At 41.7% G+C, this 23,521-nt stretch overlaps 1 protein-coding gene across 2 annotated transcripts in view; it reads right to left on the bottom strand.

Moving 5' to 3' along the window:
- The window catches only part of LOC147115222 (desmoplakin-like), a 91,079-nt gene that overhangs the window by 14,963 nt on the left and 52,595 nt on the right, over positions 1-23,521 (bottom strand). For both annotated transcript variants that reach the window (XM_085993593.1, XM_085993594.1), the window contains exons 15-21: positions 13,426-13,622; positions 11,302-11,474; positions 7,555-7,693; positions 3,884-4,077; positions 2,496-2,658; positions 628-711; positions 429-536 (exon numbers count right to left, since the gene is read on the bottom strand). In XM_085993593.1, coding sequence (XP_085849719.1) covers positions 429-536; positions 628-711; positions 2,496-2,658; positions 3,884-4,077; positions 7,555-7,693; positions 11,302-11,474; positions 13,426-13,622 — 1,058 coding nt within the window. The remainder of the gene's footprint in view (positions 1-428; positions 537-627; positions 712-2,495; positions 2,659-3,883; positions 4,078-7,554; positions 7,694-11,301; positions 11,475-13,425; positions 13,623-23,521) is intronic.

Genomic DNA, 23,521 nt, shown 5'->3' with positions numbered 1-23,521 from the left:
AACTCAGCATTGCAGTTTCTTTCCAGTGACAAAAACTGGTACTTGGGGTGCACAGTGGATCGGAATGCTGTTTTTAAAACAATACAGCTGTGTGATTTAACCGCCAAAAGCATATTTTTCACACTTTAAATGGAATCTACAATCTGATCATATTTGAAATGCAACATTTGGTAAATAGCATTCCTTAGCAATACAAGACTAAAAAATTACTGTAGGCAGTATTAGGAACCAAATGTTTAATGGGTTTAAATAAACTAGATCATGCCCCTGTTAAAATAATAAACAGAGAATGTCATATAAAGGGGTTAAGCATTCAGTTACTAATATCGCCAGCAGTAATTTTTGGCCTTTAACTTAAGACTAGGAAATAGATTGCAGAGCACTGCTGCTTTAAGCAAAAGTACAGAAAAAGAAAATGTTTTACATACCTCATGAAGAATTGTAGTGGCAATCGATTGGGTCAGTTGTCTCTTGATTGGAATATTAAGCAGCGTTTCCAGGCCAGCACTGTATGATGCTAATTGTAGCTCGTAATCCTGTTCAATAAATAAGATTATTTACATGACTTATCCCACAATATCACATACAAACATTATTCACCTATTAGACCATATTGGAGTTTCTTACCTTTACCGATATTGCACAAAGGTCTGCATGTTTCTGGTAGTCTTCAACATTGCCTCGTTTGCTCTTTATTTCTGAGTACAAGTTCTATTCAACAATAAAACAAGTATATTAGCACCCAAACTGGAAGGAGATATTTTCAATAAAATCAGTCCATCTCAATTATAAAATTGAATGATACCCAACGTACATTTTCTGAGTTGATTTGAATCACCCCAAGTTTCCTTGAAGTTAATGTGGGGGCATTATTGGGGTGGGCAGGGTCTCGCTGGGGTCCAAATTTGTGGCATGACTCATTTACGCCAGGTCATCCCCACTTTTCCAGCGTAAGTGGTTTCTTTGTTGGGGAAGGAAGCAGGATCGAATGGTTCCTGAACCCTCCCCATTGCAGCAGACGTAGAAAGAGAGGAGGCAGGACTGTTGCAATCTGTAGGAATGCCCACCAGTTCTGCATCTGGTGTCACCTATGTACTGTACACCTTCACAAAGCAGGCCACAAGTACTGCCAGGTGGCAGAATTGGGGTCCACCAGATTTTCAAAAGGCTGGTTTACTTACAGGAAAGTGGTCAGCTGCCGTAAGGAAACTGGCTCTCTTAGGGAATTTGATTTTCCATGCAGAGGTTCTTCAGCCAGATCTGGCAGCACTGGGGCCCAGCCAATGCCACCGCAAACTGTTCCCTAGCCACCAACTCCATCTCTCTCGCTGGCAATTGTCTGAGGCTGAACCAGACCGTTCGCAATCTTGGTGTCGTATTTGATCTTGAGATGAACTTCCGACCACATATTTGCTCCATCACCGAGACCGCTACTTCCACCTCCATACCATCGCCTGATTCTGTCCCTGCCTCAGCTCATCCACTGCTGAAACCCTCATCCATGCCTTTGTTTCCCCATGACTTGACTATTCCAATGTTCTCCTGGCCGACATCCCATCTTGCACCCTACATAAACCTCAATTATTTTCAAATCCTTCCATGGCACCACCACCCCCGCAACATGCACAATTTTAAAAGCTCCACCATTGGCAACCATGCCTTCAGCTGCCTAGGCCTAAAGCTCTGGAATTCCCTCCCTAAACCTAAACAAATGTGGAGCCTCATTCCTTCAGAATTTAATTAGTGTTGGGAGATTTTTAAAAAAAAATTAAATAATTTAAAAAAAACACTCTTTTAATCCCATCTTTCTTCCCCCTCTCTTTATTTTGCTTTCTGTACATGATTTAAATCTAATTTATACTTCCTGGTTGATTGAAGAGCTACACATGCCACAGATCCCCTGTAGAAAGCGCCGTGCTGGATCAGATGCCCGATGACGGCAAGCTCACGAAGTCTGTGAGCAGCTGTCAGTATAGTGAATGGAAAGCGCCGTTCCTTCATCGTTGATCGCAAAATCCAGACCAATATTTAAACTGAAATTTAAGTTTCCTTCCAGCACAAGTGTAGCATGCACAGGAATTATGAAATGAACCAATACTTCAACTGGACATTCCTCTGACTTGGATCATGTTAACAAAAACAAAACCTTGATAACAACTAAAATGCTGCACAAGACTGACATTTTTAAAATGTGTGTGTGTTTAAACTATCCATCCTATGGGTAGCGAGATTAATCATACTCGCGAAACAAAATAAATGTCTTACCGTAAATCTTATTTTTTTTGTGGAAATATGCAACACTGCTAATTGCAATTGTTCTCCACATTTAGTGTGATAGCACAATGTACAATCTTAATCTGTAAATTTTATTACATTGAGGTGTCTGGATTTAACTCTTAAAACCTGTCTGAAACCAATACATATGTATAATGGTTATCTGTCCATTAATTAGAAGTAGGCTGTAAAGCACAAAAGATCTCCAATTTCATACAAACCTTTTGCTCATTTAGCTGCTCCATAAGGGCATTTGTATCCCCAAATCTATTGACCTGCAACCCATCCTGTTTGCATTTTGTTACATCAATCCATTTGCTAAGCTTCTGGAACAACTCCTGATAGTCTTTCAGCTGCCTATGTTCTTTATCTAGGTCCAAAGATCTGCACAATGGAACAAAAACATAAATCTAATTCCATGAGAATAATAATGCCTATTACAAAATTTTATGATTAAACTACAAATTAATGTGACCTGGTTTCTTTGGAAATTATTAGCTAACCAAATTGCTGGCACACAAAGGTTTTTAATCACAACTTCAGAAATGTTATGGGCTTTAGCTGGGAACAGCTACAGGAGGTACATGTATGAGAGAAGTTATTTGAATGAGTAACTTGAGCTTTACAATAAGATATATATTATTATTATGTACTGCTTACTCCAGCATTTTGATTTTACACCAAAATCACAATCTCCCACAAATGAAAAGGTCCACTGTCAGAATCAGGTTTATTGGGCAGCTAGCGTTGGATATTGGTCCTCTTCAGCAGACCAAGGAAAGAGGATTTAATATCCTTAATTCCTTTGTTAAAAAACCTGTAGCTTCCTCAACTGCCATGTTTCCCCACCACTGGGTCTCCAGCTCCACTTTCCCTGGTGGCTCCACTACAAGGGAACATCCTGGAGTTGCCTCAGTCTCGAATCAGTGAATGAGCGCAAAAAGAGGGAAATGTGGCCATTCTACTAGAAGACTGTGCACGTCGACATGTTTGGTACGAGAGTGGCCAAAGCCTATACACGCTAGCTCCAGAAGCCATTGCATCCAAGGTGGAGACCTTTGTTAAGGCAGGATTTGTTGACATCTCTTTTTGCACTACCCCCAAAATAGAAACTGAAATAACCCAGGATCTTGCCCAAATTAAATAAGACTTACCAAGTCCACTATGCCTTCGTTGATCTCCTGCAAACTACTTCAATCTCTGGTCGTTTGCAGGTGTTGTCTCGCTATGGCAAGACCACTGTTCAAAATTCAAACCCTAATTACCCAGCCACGAAGTCAGGCTCGTGGAGACAACCAGTTTTTCAGTAGTATTTGTTATAGTTACCATACACCTATCACCAGATACAATGAGCCAGACTTGTTCAGTAGTATTCAACTGAATCTACTAGTTCTCGCTCCCATTATATTTCACAATCTTACGCAGCAACAACATTTCCTCAATCTATGAAACCCAGTTCCATTTGTATCCTTTGGCAAGTTCAATCTTCCAAGATTCTTGGTGATATGGAACTTAAACCTACAATCTCTTGATTCAGGGACAAGACGGCTACTAACGGAGCTAAACTGATGTACATAATTTTTTAAAATATAAATAGGCAATACCCAACCTGCTATTGATTTCTTTGTAAATCCTCTGCCATCGGTCCGATAGGTGCATGACTTTCTCGTTGTATTTAGTCAGATCTATATCACACTTGTAGAAAGATGGCATTATGTCATCATTGATACGTAGGGTTTCCTGCATATTTTGATGCATCGATGTCATTAAGTTGTTCTTCTGATCCAGTTCACTCTTCATTTTCTAAAATAAAGTGTAAAAAATTAATGTTAAAAGCTGCTTTTTAAAAAGATATTGGCCCGTATTTTCCGATCCCTACGGGTGTACACAAGAGCTGTGCACGCATTGAAAACCTGCACTTCCGATCCGTCAAGAATCCTCTTGACAGATCGCACGCCTGCCCCGGAGAAGGGCCTCTGCAGGTGGAGTGCTCCACTTTCTGCAGAACCTCTGCCCGCTGAAATCCCTTAAAAATCTTACGCCTGGTAAAAGCAGGCGTAAGGCCTGCTCTTTACCAGCATAAGAGTTTTAAAAAAGTTTTTTTTAATTTATTTATTTTTTTTTTTAAATTTTTTTAATTTCCCTTTTATAATTTTTAAATACTTTTACAAAAAAGTTTATTTTTAGCCCCATAAAAAAATACTTTTTCAAAAAATTAAATGTTTAAAATATTTAATTTAATGTCATTTTAACTTATTTTAAAAACATGATTTAAAAAAAGTTTAATGTTTTGGTGTGTTTTTAGAGTGATCTCCATTCATACTTTTGACAGTTCTAAGCTGTCAAAAGTATGAAGGGAGATTCCCTTCTTCTTTCATTGGTTCCCCATGGCCCACGTGATCCCAGGACGCTTGCGAACCACCTGCGCCCCTGGGATACCTGGGCCCTGTGCATTTCGTAGAGCAGAGGCCCAGGAGCGGAAATGGATGGACTTCTGGAGCCCTCGGGTAAGGGCGTACATTTTTTCCAGATCGGAGGCCTCCGCACGCAGGAAGCCTCCAATCGGAAAATACAGGCCAATGATAAAAAAAGAAAATGCAAGACTTCCAGGATGCAGTTTGGCTTTCAGCACAAACATTAATGCAGGCTAATCGAAGACTGCCAGCATAAAACTGGCAGAAGATGGGCAGGACGAGACACGCAGTCACCCAATCAGGTTGGAGGAAACTTGTCCCATTTTCTGGGTTCCCCCTCATTCAGATAACATAGGTGTGCTGCTAACTCAAAGTGTGCTTAGCATTGGCAGCTCACTGATTGGGGGCAGGGAGGCAGGAAATTGGGTGCTGTTGAAAGTTCTTAAGGTCCTGCAGCAGCTGAAAGGGTCTGGCCAAAGTACTGACGGAACCTTAGAGCTGCAGGAAGATGTCTGGGTTCAGGCAGAGTACCTGCAGACAGCCGAGATTTTCAGATTCTGTCATGGAGGTGCTGATGTAGCAGGTTTGGGAGAGGAGCGACATCCTTTTTCCCTCTAGTCCTTCTAAATACCATTGAAATGCCCGCCTAATATCTTCTGCCACTCATGGTTTGTGGGCAGGACCTGGAAGCGGTTATTTCTACATTACAACAGTGACTGCACCTCAAAAGTACTTCATTGGCTGCAAGGAGCATTGGGACATCCAGAGGTCGTGAAAGGCACTTTAGAAATGCAAATCTTTCTTTCTCTCTATTAGGGCAGAACAGTCAGGAAGATGTGAAATGTGCTTTATAAAATGCAAGTTAATTCTGTTCTTTCTTTAAAGGCTGTTTAAAATCTGATGCAAAATAGGTTTCAGGATGTTTTGGCAATTTATTGCCCCACAAGATTAGAAAATTATTTTTTTAAAGCAAGAGTGTATTTTTGCAATTAAAAAGAGACTCCTAGACAGAAGATAATTAAGATGCTTAAATTCATTAACTTGTTCAGTAATTGAAAAAAAAGGACGCTAATGGTGTTGGAAAACCCTTTGATCCCCAGGCCAGGGAAGTAAAATGTCAGCTAGGTTTCCTGCATGAACAGCTAATGCAAGCAGTTGTGTGTGGACACTGGGGGAAGGATCAGGCTTAGCTGCAACAGCTGACATGATCAAACTGTCCACCAACACACACCTTGCAGACTCATACACCATGAACGGCCACATGGACAAGTTGTCAGAAAGCCGCCATGAAATTGTAACCCAGCAGGAGTTGGCACTTTTAGAAGAGGGGTAAAATGTGAAAGTTAGGAAAATATAAGAGACCATAGGGAAACAAAATATAAATACAAGACCTCAGAAAGCAATAATTACTTTCAAGATTTATCAGAAATCACTCTTGTTTTTTAAAAAAAAAATTAGTGTAGTGATCCTCTACTCTCCACTCAATGGTTTATTCAGTAAAGGTACAGGAAACTCTCGATTTACCGGCACCTAAATAAACGGAAATCTCGGTTAACTGGCAAAATTCAGGAGTAGGTTCAGGTAAGTTTTACTTCATTAGTGGCCGTTCCTCGATCTGTGGCTGTGCAATCGGGGTTCCTGCACATGTTGCTAAGCAACAGGGAAGCCTGGATTTGTTGCTGTGTACGGAGCTCTCGTATCTTTTAACTATACCTCTCTGTAATCCGGACTTTTTGATAAACCAGCACCACGCCGGTCGGTGCCAGATAAAAAAGAGTTTCCTGTACTGTGCAAAGTCAAACTATGCCATATAGGCTAAAAGAACCCAGGTTTGATTTATGGCCTATGCTGAATAATCTGATTTCAACCAAGGCAGTTGGAATATTACCCAACATCACTGAGGGAAATTGTATGTTAGAAATTAAAATTGAGAAATAGTTAAGAAATCCACTTTACATGAAGGAATCACTATATTGCTTCCATTTTTATTTCTATATTTCAAATCTTAGAATTAAAAAATCTGAAAATGTAGCTGACTGACAATATCTGTAAGGCTGTAAGTGTTGTCGTAAAATAGCCGTGGATAGTTCTAATCTTCTCATGGATAAATCTATGTGTTTATTCTTTTCTGTACATGTAAATAGATACGGTAGTTTATGTTATGTCTTGAGATACATGCTGTGGAGCCTTTGAGTCTTGTATGTTAAGCTAATAATATCTAATGTAAAACCAAGAGTGAAGGTCATGTAATGGCCTTTTAGCAGAGCATAAAAATCGATACCATTGTAATGAGGTTGGGAGATGAAGAAGGGAGGCATCTGGAGAATTGGGCTCAACTGGCTGTAATATGTGTACCTTCCACGACCGTATCTAATGTAATCTCAATGTTGGCCACGAGTATGTTGGTTCATTTATCCTTTAATAATCCTTCAAGTGTTTGACTGCGTCTTGAATTCATTCTTGGCATACAGGCACAGGACTGCAGCCTTTGTAATATTGCAAAATTAACATTCTTAACTAGGTAGCAAGGGAGGGAGGTAAAAAAAAGCAGTAACCTGCTGCTGATCCAGTGACCCCTATTGAAAAGTGTACGTATGTGGAGAGAGTACAGGTACAGGCTCAGGTGAATAACCTAACACTCACTGTTTAGGCTTTCACACAAAGAATGATCACTTTGTACTGGAGGGGGTACAAATGTTTATTGAGATGTAAGAGTTAATGGGGGTAATTTTCACCTTCACTACCTGAGTGGTAATCTAGCAGAGTAGATCGTATGCCCATTGTAGAAATCAAGGAGATGAAAATAGGGCAGGTTCTACTATGGGTGCCCAATCCGCTCCACCAAATAAGTTATGATTCTATTTACCTTCAGATTGATTCTGTAAGACTCAATTTTATCCAAACTTATTGGGACTGTTTCCTCTTCAGTTAGTCTAGCTTCATAAACTTTTATCACGTCCTCCGCTTCAAGGATATTTTGAAAGAGTAACCTCAATGCTTTCATTCTAAAAATAAATAAATGCAATTAGTGCTTTCATGCAAAAAATAAAACAAATCATTAAGCCTGACACACAAATAACATTCCAATGTGGTTTCCACAAATTTTAGAACAGTGAATTCTGCAAAGGTCCATATCACTGCTGATTTAAAAATCAATACAACTCCAGAATATCCTCTTCTGGTTAAGTTACAATAAAGCAGTATGGATATACCTTTGATTCAGTTGTAATGATGTAGCTACTTCCTATTATAAATTCCCATGTCCATATTTATAATAGGTTTTGCCTATGCAGACTCATCACTGATTGCATAATCAGGCTGCCTGATTCCCACAGATTACTCAAAACGCTTTCTAAAAAAAAGTTCAGCTGTTTTTCCTCAAACGAGAATCCAAAATAGGGGTTTGAACAAATTGTTAAAAAAAATTCATAATAGCACATTTAAATGTATCCATTGAATTGCCTTTTGTGTATTTAAATACCTTCATTAACATTTTTACTTGATGGTCTCAGCCTCTAGAAAAAACATGGGCCAAATTCAAACCAGAGTCACAGCACTGGCCATTTTTGTCCAATAGTGAGACTGTGGCTTGAATTTGGATTATACCGTCTGCACATGTACAGTATCCATAACTTCCCAGGATGCATCAGTACCAGTCACCTGTACTGATGGAATATTTTTCTTCACAAGAGCGACATGAGATATCATAGAAATTTACAGCACAGAAGGAGGCCATTCGGCCCATCGTGTGCGCCGGTCGAAAAAGAACTATCCAGCCTAATCCCACTTTCCAGCTCTTGGTCCGTAGCCTTGCAGTTACGGCACTTCAAGTGCACAGCTAAGTACTTTTTAAATGTGATGGGATGAGGGTTTCTGCCTCTACCACCCCTTCAGGCAGTGAGTTCCAGACCCCCACTGCCCTCTGGCTGAAAAAATTTCTTCTCAACTCCCCTCTAATCCTTCAACCAATTACTTTAAATCTATGTCCACTGGTTATTGACCTCTCTGCAAAGAGAATTAGGTGCTTCCTATCCACTCTATCTAGGCCCCATATAATTTGATGCACCTCATAATTTGATGCACCTCAATTAAATCTCCCCTCAGCCTCCTCTGTTCCAAAGAAAACAACCCCAGTCTATCCAGTCTTTCCTCATAGCTAAAATTCTCCAGTCCTGGCAGCATCCTCGTAAATCTCCTCTGTACCCTCTCCAGTGCAATCACATCTTTCCTGTAATGTGACCAGAATTATACACAATACTCTAGCTGTGGCCTAAGCAGTGTTTTATACAGTTCTAGCATAACCTCTCTGCTCTTACATTCTATACCTCGGCTAATAAAGGAAAGTATCTTGTATCCCTTCTTAACCACCTTATCTACCTGTCCTGCTACCTTCGAGGATCTGTGGACATGCACTACAAGGTCCCTCTATATTTCTAAGTATCCTACCATTTATTGTGTATTCCCTTGCCTTGTTAGCCCTCCCCAAATGCATTCCCTCACACTTCTCCAGATTGAATTCCATTTCCCACTTTTCTGCCCACCTGACCAGTCCATTGATATCTTCCTGCAGTTTACAGCCAAGTTCCTCACCATCAACCACACAGCCAATTTTTGTATCATCTGCAAGCTTCTTAATCATGTCCCCTACATTGAAGTCTAAATCATTGATATATACCACAAAAAGCAGGGGACCCAGTACTGAACCCTGCAGAACCCCACTGGAAACAGCCTTCCAGTCACAAAAACACCCGTCGACCATTACCCTTTGCTTCAAGGTAGGTGACCAAAAGCTTGGGTCAAAGATGTAGGTTTTAAGGAGAGTCTTAAAGGAGGAAGGAGAGCTAGAAAGTTGGAGGGGTTTATGGAGGGAATTGCAGAGTTTAGGGCCTAGGCAGCTGAAGGCATGGGCACCAATGGTGGCGCAAAGAATATCGGGGATGCGCAAGAGGCCAGAATTGGTGCAGCACAGAGATATCGTAGGGTTATAGGCTGGAGGAGGTTACAGAGATAGGGAGGAGCGAAGCCACGGACGGATTTGAAAACAAGGATGAGAATTTTAAAATTGAGGCGTTGCTGGACCGCGAACCAATGTAGGTCAGGGAGCAGAGGGGTGATGGGTGAATGGGGCTTGGGACGACATAGGATACGGGCAGCAGAGTTTTGGATGAGTTCAACTTTACGGAGGGTGCAAGGTGGGAAGCTGGCCAGACAAGAATTGGAATATTCAAGTCTAGAGGCAACAGGCGCGGATGAGAGTTTCAGCAGCAGATGAGCTGAGGCGGGGCAGAGACGGGCAATGTTACGGAGATGGAAGTAGGCAGTCTTGGTGATGGAGAGGAGGGAAATAATGCATGTTGAAAAACATTCAATTGTAATATGCAACAGTTCAATCTCTTAGATCGTATAAACTTAACACAAAAGTCTTTTGCTACCTATTTCGGTCAATTATTTAAAATACTAACATTTTCAGATTTACAGTAATTGTGAATTTACAAGGGTGGCACAGGAGTTCCGGGTTTAACAATCTGGACCATTACTTGGAGAATCCAATTGAAAATGGCAGGTTTAATTGTCATTTAAACTTGAGTCACTTCAATTAAGTTTTTAGATAACCAGATGAGTAATCTGTGTCAATGGAGATTGCCACTGTAGGAAAGGCTGACAGAAACCATGCAGCACTTCGCGTTACTTAAATATAATTCCCATTCCATTGTGGTAAATGTATGGAACAATATTTGAAACAGTGTAGTTTGATCGGATCAGTACCAGTCCTGAGCATAATAAACAGGAGGAGTGAAAATCTAAATGGGGAGGGGACCAGGTAAAAAAAAAAAGTTGAAGTACAAATATAACAAACTAGCGGATTGCTCACGGTAAGTCACTCTTTAATAAAGGACAGCAACATTATACCAAGTAACGCACATTATTCTGCTTCTAAGGTGCAGCGCTATGTAGCATGGCATATCATTTTAAGGCCACAAGCTCCAATTACAAATCCAAAAGTCAATTAGAGGTCAATTCCTTTTCAGCAGCTCCTTAGGTCAATTAAAGGGCGACTGTCTCAATTTTGCAGCAGCAGGGAATAACTGGCTTTCTTTCTCCATTTTAACTTTTTTTTAAAAAAAAGAGGAATTGTTTTGCATCTGTAACAAAATGTGGCATCTGAAGTGTAATGGCTTTTTTTTTTAGATGTATAAACGACAGACCAACAAATCTGTGGTGTTGTTCACAGGTAATCTGGAGCACAGTTCTGATATGTTTAACCTGATATTCTGAGTTTAACCTGGCCCATTCCCTATAAGGGCACAGCTTAAGTACTCCTTCTGGGAAAGTGGTCTAAACAGGCAACTGCAGGGAAATTGTTTATTGTAAAAGCCTGATGTCAATTAGATGGCAGTGGTAGCTCCTTGAAACTTCCGGCTATCCATTAGAAAACCCATCGTGGAATGTCTGCACTAGACACAAGAGTTATATAAAATAAAGAAAAGCCATGTATTTGCATGAGTTTTTGACATTTATGTTATTGTAAAGTATATTTATACATGCATAGTAGTATCCGTTGCAGTTTCATTCAAATTATTTACATATATGGTTATCATTTACTCCCTCTCACCTCTCTAAATAGGCTGAAGAAAAATCACTGCCATTCTTCAGTCTTTGGCCTATCAGGTTAAATTCTGTTTCAAAGAATGCTTTCGACTCACTTGACACATTGGATGAGCTATACCACCTTTTCTGTAGGCTGACAAAATCATCATCAATTGTATTCAACTGATCTTGCACAAGCTGTCAAAATCAAAAGTGAAAAAAATTAGAATGGAAACAAAGTAGTAGTGTTCAACATCAGATTTAAAAAAACAAAATTAGGCTTCAGGAATTCAGACTAGCTTTCAAATGAAGTCTAGAAGCTTGATGTAAGCACTATTTATAAGGTGGCACACACAAAGACTAATCAAACAGCAAGTGGTCTGTTACTTAATTGCCTAATTGTATTTCATGATAAAGAAGCGCAGGTGAGTTGGTGAATTTTGAACCCATCAAGGTAAAAGTTGTTAGCATCGTTTAATGGAGCACTTTCCTATTTCACACACCGAAGTCTTGAAATTAGATGGGAAATCATTCACTTTGGCGCTCCAGACATATACTGCAAATTGCACACCCCCAGCCTGTGATTTTCTATCCATTAATTTTAAAGCAGAATATCTCACCTAAGGTTCTTGAATATTGATAATTATTGATAAGGTTCAACCCATTTAAAATAAACACGTTAACACCTCCATTAAAAATGCCAGATTTAAAAAAAAAAAGGAACTTTTTAGATATGCCAATACTTGAAGAATCCAATTTCAATGCATTATTGGCAGCCTCAAGACTGCCTATAAGATAGAGTACAGCCATTTGTAGCGTAAAGCTCCCTCTATTCTGCCTTGACATACCTTAGGCCAAGCTCAGATGAGAACACATATGGCACCAACATGGTACTTCCATTTCAAACTTTGAAATTGAAAATTAGTTTTGAATTAGGGGTGGTTTTATGCTGTAGCAGGCCTGCATGCATTAGGAACTGGCTTCAGACTGACTAAAATCATTTCACATAGACCTCTGCACCTGGCAGAGAGGGAAAGTTTTCATCCCATTTAGTCTGGGTCGGAGTTTGAGGGGAAAAGACAGTTTGTTAATAATACAGCTTGAGTGGCAGATTTTCCATTGCTGTGCTTGGATATAAATAATCAGCTGGGTGCAGTGCAGAAAATTAGGCTGGGTGGGGGTGGTGCATAAGTGGAGCCTGCCTAATTTTTCTACCATTTAAATGAAGGGAAAGAAAATGTGCAGTCATCATTACTGTCCAATTTTCCTCTATGTGCTCTGCTCAGCCAATTATTTTTCCCCAAGCACAACAGAGGAAAATCTGCCCGATAGTTTCAAAGAGGATTGCACCACCCAGTTCTCTCCAAATCTACTTTATTACAATGCAAAAAACTTCCCATTTTATTTTGTAACCATAAATGTTAGGAGAAATACAGCACTAGCACTGCTGTGATGCAGCATTATAGATCAGATGGAAGCTGTGATTTACATTCAGCTGAAGTTTGCTAAAGGCACAGGCAGTGCCTGCTGATTCAAAATGGTCAATCATTAAATATCTCTGACCCAGCCAAGAAGTGCTTTGTACTAAAAACAGAAAATGTTGGAAACACTCAGCAGGCCAGGAAGCATCTGTGGAGAGAGAAACAGAGCCAACGCTTCAGGTCTGTGACCTTTCATCGGTGCTTTGTACTTCCGTTTCTCTCACCATCATTTCTCTATCTCTTCCTTTACTTTTGTCTTATCCCTCTTGTTTTTAAATATTCAAAATGGTAAAATATGCTATCTGGTGAATTTACTCAGTAAGAAGCTAATAAAGCCAAAAAAATTAAATAGGAGATGTTTGGTTGCCCTTCACGAATGCTGCTTACCCTGTCCAATGGTTAAAACATTTCTTTAAGCTCTGGAACCCAAGTTCAAATCTGACCTACTTGAATGAAACATGTCTCCTCTCCCAAATGACTCATTATTCTGAGAGTCTTGCTGTGATCAATATTTGTCTTGCACACAGTATTAACAGATTACATTGAAGCAAATGATATACATTTATAAAATCCATCAATAAACACAGAAAAGAAATAAACAGTGAAGTTTTAAGTTAGAAGTTATTTTTAAAAGTTAAAATTTCAGATTGTTAATACTTCATGCTTACCTCCAACTCAAACATCCTTTGTGCAAAGTCCTCGTGCGCATCAGAATCAATGAGGAGATGTATTTTCTGCATCATTTTATGTTCATTCTGCTCCAAACGGCAACGTATCTTCTGGAGTTCCTGTTGGAAACTCATGTCTACCTTTGGCAGTGTTGGTTGCGATGGTGTTACTACTGCTGGTGGTATTACTGGAGAAACTAAAGTTTGGGATCAGAAAAAGCCATTATTCTATGAAGGCCATTACCTCCACAGACCACATAGAATTTGCCTCATCATGGACCCTACTCATTCAGTCTCCTGAAGCAGGCAACCATCCCCAAAACAAGTAAAACCTCCAAAAAGATAATGCAAATTTCCTTCAACAACCCCAAAAAAAAACTCTAGAATATTAATGCAAACTTTCAACCTACTTGTACAAATGTGTCTAGCTGCATTCCATATGTGATTCATACAGTCCCATCAATACAGGAAACACCCTATTTCATATGGCATTTGATTAACTTATCTATTCTCTTCTTCAATTCCATTCCTAACCAGGTAGTTACTCTGCTCTTTTATGAAGTTAATCTTGATGCAAATTGTTTTTACTCCACTATTCTTTAAGGGGTGGGGGGGAGGGAGGGGGAAGAATAGGGGGGGGGGGGGGGAAACAGACATTTTTAAATCTCTAGTCTTGCTTGAGACTTGCTAATTTTGCAAGCATGTCCTCTAGCCAATGGGCAAATTAAAACACTGCAACCTTGATTAACCATCATAAATGAAACATCTTCAGCAAATTAAAATAGGCACAAAATTGACAGTTCATCATTCCCTGTTAAAATTGGCTGCTGCCAGGTTGACTCCCACTAGTCCTTTTGGCATAGATTTTTTAAATTCACACAGCAAATAGTTAAAATACTTCAATGCTACATAACATCTTTGAGAGCAGGGTGATTCAGTACAGAAACATAGAAGATAGGAGCAGGAGTAGGCCATTTGGCCCCTCGAGCCTGCTCCGCCATTCAATGAGATCATGGCTGATCATCCAAATTCAATACCCTGTCCCTGCTTTCTCCCCATATCCCTTTAGCCTTAAGAAATATATCCAACTCCTTCTTGAATATATTTAATGAATTGGCCTCTACTGCCTTCTGTGGTAGAGAATTCCACAGGTTCACCACTCTCTGGGTGAAGAAATTCCTCATCTCAGTCCTAAATGGCTTACCCCTTATCCTTAGACTGTGACCCCTGGTTCTGGACTCCCCCGCCATCGGGAACATCTTTCCTGCATCTAGTTTGTCTAATCCTGTTAGAATTTTATAAATTTCAATGAGATCCCCTCTCATTCTTCTAAACTCTAGCGAATATAAGCCTAATCGACCCAATCTCTCCTCATACGTCATTCCCGCCATCCCAGGCATCAGTCTGGTGAATCTTCGCTGCACTCTCTCCATGGCAAGAACATCCTTCCTCAGATAAGGCAACCAAAACTGCACACAATACTCAAGGTGTGGTCTCAGCAAGGCCCTGTACAACTGCAGCAAGTCATCCTTGCTCCTGTACTCGAATCCTCTTGCTATGAAGGCCAACATACCATTTGCCTTCTTAACCGCCTGCTGCACCTGCATGCTTACCTTCAGCGACTGGTGCACAAGGACACCCAGGTCTCGTTGCACTTCCCCTTTTCCCAATCCATTGCCATTCAGATAATAATCTGTCTTCCTGCTTTTGCCACCAAAGTGGATAACCTCGCATTTATCCACATTATACTGCATCTGCCCAATCACCCAACCTGTCCAAATCATACTGGAGTTTCTTTGCATCCTCCTCACAGCACACACGCCCACCCAGCTTTGTGTCATCTGCAAACTTGGAGATATTACATCTAGTTCTCTCGTCTAGATCATTTATATATATTGTGAATAGCTGGGGTCCTAGCACCGATCCCTGCGGTACCCCACTCGTCACTGTCTGCCACTTGGAAAAAGACCTGTTTATTCCAACTCTTTGCTTCCTGTCTGCCAACCAGTTCTCTATCCAAGACAGTACCTTACCCCCCCAATCCCATGTGCTTTAACTCTGCACGCCAATCTCTTATGCGGGACCTTATCGAAAGCCTTCTGAAAGTCCAAATACACCACATCCACTGGTTCTCCCTCATCTATTCTACCAGTTACATCCTCAAAAAATTCCAGTAGATTAGTCAAGCATGATTTACCTTTTGTAAATCCATGTTGACTTTGTCCGATCCTGTCACTGTTTTCCAAGTGCTCTGCTATTGCATCTTTTATAATGGACTCTAGCATTTTCCCCACTACCGATGTCAGGCATACCGGTCTATAATTCCCAGTTTTCTCTCTACCACCTTTTTTAAATAGTGGGGTTACATTAGCTACCTTCCAATCCATGGGTACTGTTCCAGAGTCTATAGAATTTTGGAAGATGACCAAAAGTATATGTGGTGCAACACTGCCATCTACTGGTGTGGTAGCATGATAAGGATCACATGACTAAGCTCAGAATTGATAGGAGCAAGTCATTTGATGTTGCTCAGTTTGCTGACTGTATAAATAGGATCGCTTTCAGTACTACTTTGTTATTTTTCACTGACAACTCACCTGGATTAGTAGTCCGTAGTCCCCAGTGGATACCCTACTTGTAAGTATATAGATGTATAGACTTGCTTGTAATATTAATAAAATCAACAAGTTGATTTGGATTAATCTACTCAATTGAAGAACACATTCTACAGCCTCAACAATCTGAGTAATAAAGCTTGTGTTGTTCTTGGTCCCAATTCTCTTCCACTTAATCTTATATCTATGACACCTCATTATATGTCCCTTAAATCACTGGAAACAGTGTATTTCTATTTATTCTCTCATATCCCTTCATAATTTTAAACATCAATCACCATGTAATCTTTGTTCTGGTCAATTATTTAAAATTAAAACATTTTTCCACAGGTTTTTTACTTTTAAATACTTTAAAGCAAGGTAAGTTTATTTTTAGCCCCGTTTTTTTATAAAATTATTTTTTTCAAATTTAATTTTTTGTTTAAAATAGTTATTTAATGTCATTTATAGTTTATTTACAAAGTGTGATTTAAAATTTTTTTTATTTGAAGGTAAAGTACAGTTTTACAGCCTCAGCATTTATACGTTTTGACAGGTCTATCTGTCAAGACTTATGAATGGAGCATTCCCTGCTCCGATTGGCTACCTGTTGCTCACGTGATCCCAGGGGACGCATCGCACTAACTACGCTCCTGGGACACGCCAGCATAGCGCGCCGGCCTCTGGGACAGGCCTCGGAGAGGAATTCCACGCAGGCCAAGAGGTCAACTGCCGGCGCGCTAGGTAAGTGTAGGTCGGGGGCTTGCTCCCGCGGGAAGCCCCCGACCCGAATTTCTGGGCCATTACGTTTATCTAGTGTACATAGGAGGGCTGATTTTACAAAAGCATGCTCTCAGCAGGGCATCTCGCACAAATTCCCAATATATCCTCCCAGCAAGCAGGGTGCACTTTTTCCTATGGTCTATCTTTTTTGAAAGAAGTCCAAATCAGGCATACAACTAAACATTGACATCAGGCCTCCAGGAAGAGGGGAGAAGGAAGTGAATAATCGAAAAATGATCTAGAAATGTTATGCTACTATCTTGATAAAGTGATTGTAGTCCACTCCATTATGTGCTCTTAATGGAGCAACTTTTTTTTTTAGTGAGGGAAGTACCATTCAGACATCAAGCACAACAATTAACACAGTGTAACACGTACAAATTATGTATCTCAAAGCAACACCAAGTCAGAAAGAGAATAGTGGTGTACATTGGGTGATGGTTTTCCATTCAGAGACAGAATCCTAATTCAGTCAGTCAATCTCCAAAAAGAATTAGGAGAATACAAAAGTAGTACAACTGGCTATGGAACCAACATCTCCAAAGCAACTTGGAACATAAACACCAAAATGCTCATAATCTTTTGTTATCCAATCAGGACATTAGTATGCATGATAAAATGTGAACTTTCAAGTAAGCTGATTTACATTTAGCTTTGAGAGGAACCCTCCACCATCTTGGCCCAAAATGTGGTCACTGCCCAAGTAAAATGTTATACCCCCTGGTGGGAGTTCCAGATTTCCACTACACTGTGAAAAAGTACTTCGAATTTAATTAGATCACCCTCAACTGTCTAAACTCAAGGAAATACAAGCCAAGTTCATGTAACCTGTCCTCATAATTTAATCTTATAAGAGTCGATATCATGCTGGTGAATCTGCATCATACCCCCTTCCAAGGCCAATATATCCTTCCTGAGGTACGGTGTCCAAAATACTCCAGATGGTGTCTGTTGAGTCTGTGTTTCCAAATGTAGTTATGCTGAATAACTGGACACACAGACTACAGAAATAATTAAACAGGTCTTTAGTAATTGAGGGTCAGGGCTGAACTGGAATACACTTTGCTCCACAGGGTTTATATACCGGTGTGGTCACCACCGGTACTACAATGTACAGGAGCCATCAAAAAGTAGTCCATCACCTTAAGGTAGTCTCTTAAGGTGGTACAGGTTACATACACTACAATTCCTCCCCTTTTAGCTTAACAGTGTACACCCCAATTTAAACATTACATGGATAACATATATACAACTTTCACACAAAACTGTTCAAAGATTCAGTCGCTGAGGAGGCCTCCTGATCCGGGCCGGATAACGCCTTTCAGGGGTCTCTGGTTCTCGTTGCTGGGGTGACTCATCCATTTGATCTCCTATGGATTGTACATCATCATGTACGTTCGAGTCTGAGGTAGATGCTACAGGCTCAATAACTTCTTCAACTGGTGTCTCTGCCGTAGACATGGGGTCGACCCTTGTTCTCGATTCCACAAGTTGGTCAGCATGACGTCGTATTACGTTCTCTCCAACGTCTACCGTGTACATCAAGGGTCCTTGTCGGGCACGAATTGTTCCGGATTGCCATTTATCATTCCTATAGTCCCTGGCCAACACTGGTTGTCCTATTTCGAAACTCCGAGTGGCCTTGTTATTTACGTGCCGGAATTGCTTGTTTTCGACTTCCCTACGCACATTGGGTTTTAACAAATCCAACCGGGACCGCAACCTCCTGTTATAGAGCATTATGGCAGGGCTTTGATTTGTCACTGCATGCGTGGCGTTTCGATATGCCATCAGGAAATTGTCCACCTTGTGTTGTAGTGGAATATGGTCTTTGCTCATGGCCTTTATCGCCTTTTTGAACGTTTGTACAAATCTCTCGGCCAACCCATTTGTAGCCGGATGATATGGGGCAGATGTATAGTGTTTCACCCCATTCTTTTTCATGAATTTCTGGAATTCTTCTGACACGAACTGTGGTCTGTTGTCTGAACATTTTTGTTCCGGCAACCCATTCCTTGCAAATATGGTTCTTAGAACTGCGATCGTCTTTTCAGAGGTAGTGGTCGACATCTTAATCACTTCTGGCCATTTATAATGTGCGTCTACTGCTATCAAAAACATGGAATCCATGAATAGACCTGCAAAGTCGATATGCACACGTTGCCATGGGGTTGAAGGCCATTCCCACGGATGCAGCGGTGCAATCGGAGGTGCGTTTTGAACTTTTTGGCACCCTGAGCAGCTTTTAGTCAGATCCTCTCTTTGTTTGTCGATACCTGGCCACCACACATAAGCCCTAGCAAGGCTTTTCATCTGGACTCCCCCCAGATGACCTTCATGCAATTCCTTCAGAACTCTCTCCCTTAATTTAGGAGGAATAATCACCCTTGTTCCATACATCAATGTTCCTTGACAGACGGACAGCTGTTCTTGTCTGGCTGAGAATGCTGGTAACAGTGGGTCGCCATGTGCTGGCCATCCCTTCACTATCAAATCGTAGACCCGAGACAGTGTCGGGTCGTTTTGGGTCTCTCTCTCAATACCCGCATTGGTGACTGGTAAGCATTCGATGATGGTCGAGTGAAATATCTTGACAGGGTCAACTGCCGGTGCCTCTTCCGCTGTAGGTAGTGGCAGGCGCGACAGCCCATCAGCATTACCATGTTGCTTTGAATTCGATATCATATTGATGTGCCCCTAGGAAAAGGGACCATCTCTGAAGCCTCTGCGCCGTCATAACCGGAACACCCTTCTTAGGGTTAAAAATGGAAACCAACGGCTGGTGATCTGTCAGCAGCGTAAACTTTTGGCCTTGCAGGTAATGGTTAAATTTCTTAACTCCCCACACGAGGCTGAGAGCCTCCCTATCTATCTGAGCATAGTTGCGCTCTGCGGAGGTCAATGATCTGGATGCGAACGTGACTGGCCTTTCCAAGCCATTTGGAAACGTGAGAGCACTGCCCCGATACCATATGGAGAAGCATCACAAGCTAAGCGAATAGGCAGCGTTGGATTAAAGTGAGCCAACACTTCCTTAGAGGTGATCAGTGCCTTGCTTTTTTGAAAAGCCCGCTTACAATCATCGCTCCACTTCCATGGTATTCCCATTTGCAAAAGAGTGTTCAGCGGGTGTAACACCGTGGATAAATTTGGAAGAAACTTGTGGTAATAGTTAACCAACCCAAGGAACGACCTCAACTGGGATACATTTTCCGGAGCGGGAGCTTTCACAACAGCTTCGATCTTGTCAGGTGACTTATGGAGCCCCTCCTGGTCAATGACGTGGCCGCAGTACGAGATTCGCTTTTGAAAGAACTCACATTTCTGGCGATTAACTCCGAGCCCATATTCTTTCAATCTGGTGAGCACCTGCTCCAAATTCGCGAGGTGATCCTTATCATCATCTCCTGTAATCAGAATGTCGTCCAGGTAGCATTGTGTGCCTGGAATTCCCTGCAATACCTGCTCCATGGCCCTTTGCCAAATCGCTGGAGCCGATGCCACTCCAAAAACCAGTCTATTATACCGATATAAGCCCTTGTGTGTGTTGATCGTGAGATACTGGCGTGACGCTTCATCAACTTCCATCTGTAGGTACGCCTGCGCCAGGTCTATCTTGGTGAAGTGTTTCCCGCCAGACAGAGAAGCGAAGATATCTTCAATCCGCGGAAGCGGATATTGCACCGTGTGAAGAACCGGATTAACAGTGATCTTGAAATCGCCACTGATGCGAACCTTCCCAGGTTCCCCCGGCTTGTTGCTCAACGAACGCTTCATGACAGGAACAATGGGTGTGGCCCATTCGCTCCAGTCCACCTTTGACAGTACTCCTGAACGTTCTAGCCCTTCCAGCTCTGCTTCCACAGCAGGTCGTATCGCATAAGGTACCGGTCTGGCTTTGAAAAATTTTGGGTTTGCATGTTCTTCAACCTTGCTGTTTGCCGTAATTCCTGTCAGTGTTCCCAGTCCCTGTTGGAACACCTCCTTAGCATCGTCCAATATTTTGGACAGTCGTTTAGGTTTGACGTCGTCCTCTTTACAGGAATCTAGTGTCAGTGCTTGTATGGAATGCCAGTCCACATTTATTCTCCGGATCCATTCCCGTCCCAGTAGTGGCGGACCTCCATCAGGTAACACATACAAGTCCATTTCCTGACTTTCTTTACCATTGTAGACCACATTTACTTTTATCTTTCCGATGGGGTATACTATTTGCCCCATGTATGTTTTCAATACAATCTCCATATCCCTCAGGGGAATGTGCGAGAATAACCTTTTGTAATCTTGCTTATTCATGACCGTCAATGCCGATCCAGTGTCCAATTCCATCTTCACTTGGACTCCTGCTCTCCGAAGCATGACCCAGATAGTTTGGTGGTCTGCTGTGTTACCCACATTATGTATTTTTAGACAACCCAGTTCCCTACTGCTGGAGTCTGAATCCATCTTCTGTTCATCCGAACTGTTCTCTGTCACCTTGTGTACTTTTTTGTACTTCTCCTGCGGCGACTTTTTGCTGCTGGTCTTCTTTCCTGACCGGCATACTCTCGCTATGTGACCAAGTTTGCCACATTGCCTGTATTCTTTATCTTTGAACCAGCACTGGTTCTGGTCATGCGTTGTCCTTCCGCAACGATAGCACTTTACTGCGCCCAATGCCATTTCATTGGTGCTGAATTCCAATGGCTTTTGCTGTATCTCTGCAGCGCCTCGTGCTGCTGCCTCGTGCGATGCTGCAATGCTGAAAGCTTTGTCCAGCGTAAGATCCTTTTCCTCTAGCAGTCGCTTCTGGGTTCCTTCCCTTAGGAGCCCACACACAAACTTATCTCAGTGTGTCTGCTAGTCCTGTACCGAACTGACAGTACTTTGATAACTTGCGCAGTTCAATTAAGAATTCAGCATTGCTTTCCTCTAAGTTGAATTCTTTTGTAGAATTTAAATCGTTCCGCTATCAGCAGCGGCGTGGGGTTTAAATGCTCTTGCAGGATAGTAACAATATCCGCGAAACTCTTTCCTACCGGTTTCTGGTGTTACAAGGTTCCTTAATAACCCGTACGTCTTCGCACCCATCGAGTTTAATAGGGTTAGTGCTTTCTTATCCTCCGGTACCTCATTCGTTGTACAGTAAACTTCGACACGTTCCACATAAGTGGCCCAATCTTCCACATCGCTATCAAAAGCAGTGATGTTACCCGTTTTTGGCATCCTTGTTGAGTTTCCTTTCCTTCGGATATGATTATTATTTTATTTTTTTTTTTTTCAAAATGGCGGCTTCCCGCGCTTGGCGGCTTTTCCCGCGCTTGTCTTCTTCCCCCGCCGACTCAAAATGGCGATTACTGCGCTGTTGCCGTTCTCGCCTCCCAGCGGTCCTTTATTTTCCCCTATGCTGCTGCTCTTGTTCCCCGCCGCTCCCGCGGTCCTTGTGGACATAAACGTTTTTCTGGCTGCTGCGCGTCTCTGCCCCGATTGCAGTCCGGCCCCTGACACCGGCTGCGGTCGTGTTCTCCGCCCTTTTCGTCGTTTCCCTCCCCTTCTCTTACTGACAACTCGGCCGACTTCCCCCCCGTGCCGCTCGATCGGGCTTACCCGCCGCTGTCGTCGAAGGGATGTTCACTGATGTTTGACTTCGTGGCCAGAAACCAACCCGGGTTCCCGATTGCCTCCCGTGCTATGCAGTGCCCAGCAGGATGTTGAGGGTGGATGTCCTTGATCGACGCCCGTTGCAGAGGCGAAGCTTCCTTTGATGCAACTGGCGCTAGGTAAGATCAGACTCGTCGCCACTGTTGAGTCTGTGTTTCCAAATGTAGTTATGCTGAATAACTGGACACAGACTACAGAAATAATTAAACAGGTCTTTAGTAATTGAGGGTCAGGGCTGAACTGGAATACACTTTGCTCCACCGGTACTACAATGTACAGGAGCCATCAAAAAGTAGTCCATCACCTTAAGGTATCCTCTTAAGGTGGTACAGGTTACATACACTACAGTGTCTGACCAAGGCTCTATACAATTGAAGCATAACTTCCTCCCCATTGTATTCCAGCCTCCTGGAGATAACGGTCAACATCCCATTGATTATTTTTGTGCCTGTGCACTAGCTTTTAGTGATCGGTGTACATGGACACCCAAATCCATTTGCTCCTCCGCAGCTCTAAGTCTCTCGCCATTTAAGAAATAATCTGATATGTCATTCTTGGATCCAAAATACATGACCTCACACTTCATCACATTGAATACCATCTGCCACAATTTTGTCCACTCACTTAATGCTCCTATCTACACAACTTACTGTGGCTCCTTAACTTGGTGTCATCTGCAAATCTGAAAATACAACACACTATTCTTTCATCCAAGTTGTTGATTACTAGAATGGTACCAGAGATGCAAGGTTTCAGTTATCTGGAGAGACTAAAGAAGCTGGGATTGATCTCCTTAGAACAGGGAAGGTTAAGGGGAGATTTAATAGAGATGTTCAAAATTATGAGGGTTTCGATGGAGTAGATAGGGACAAACTTTCCACTGGCAGGAAGGTCGGTAAACAAAGGAAACAGATTTAAAATAATTGGCAAAAAAGCCAGGGGAAGGGAGGAGAATTTTTCTTCCTACTCAGCAAGTTATGATCTGGAATGCACTGCCTGAAAGGGTGGTGTAAGCAGATTCTATAGTAACTTTCAAAAGAAAATTATGGTGCTACTAAAAAATGAAATACTTGCTGGCC

This window comes from Somniosus microcephalus, chromosome 7 (assembly GCF_052327205.1).
Source record: "Somniosus microcephalus isolate GS21.2 chromosome 7, FLI_Smic_1.0, whole genome shotgun sequence".
Lineage (NCBI taxonomy): Eukaryota > Metazoa > Chordata > Chondrichthyes > Squaliformes > Somniosidae > Somniosus > Somniosus microcephalus.
The sequence above is the reverse complement of the archived record's forward strand: the minus strand, read 5'-3'. Positions and strand labels throughout refer to the sequence as shown.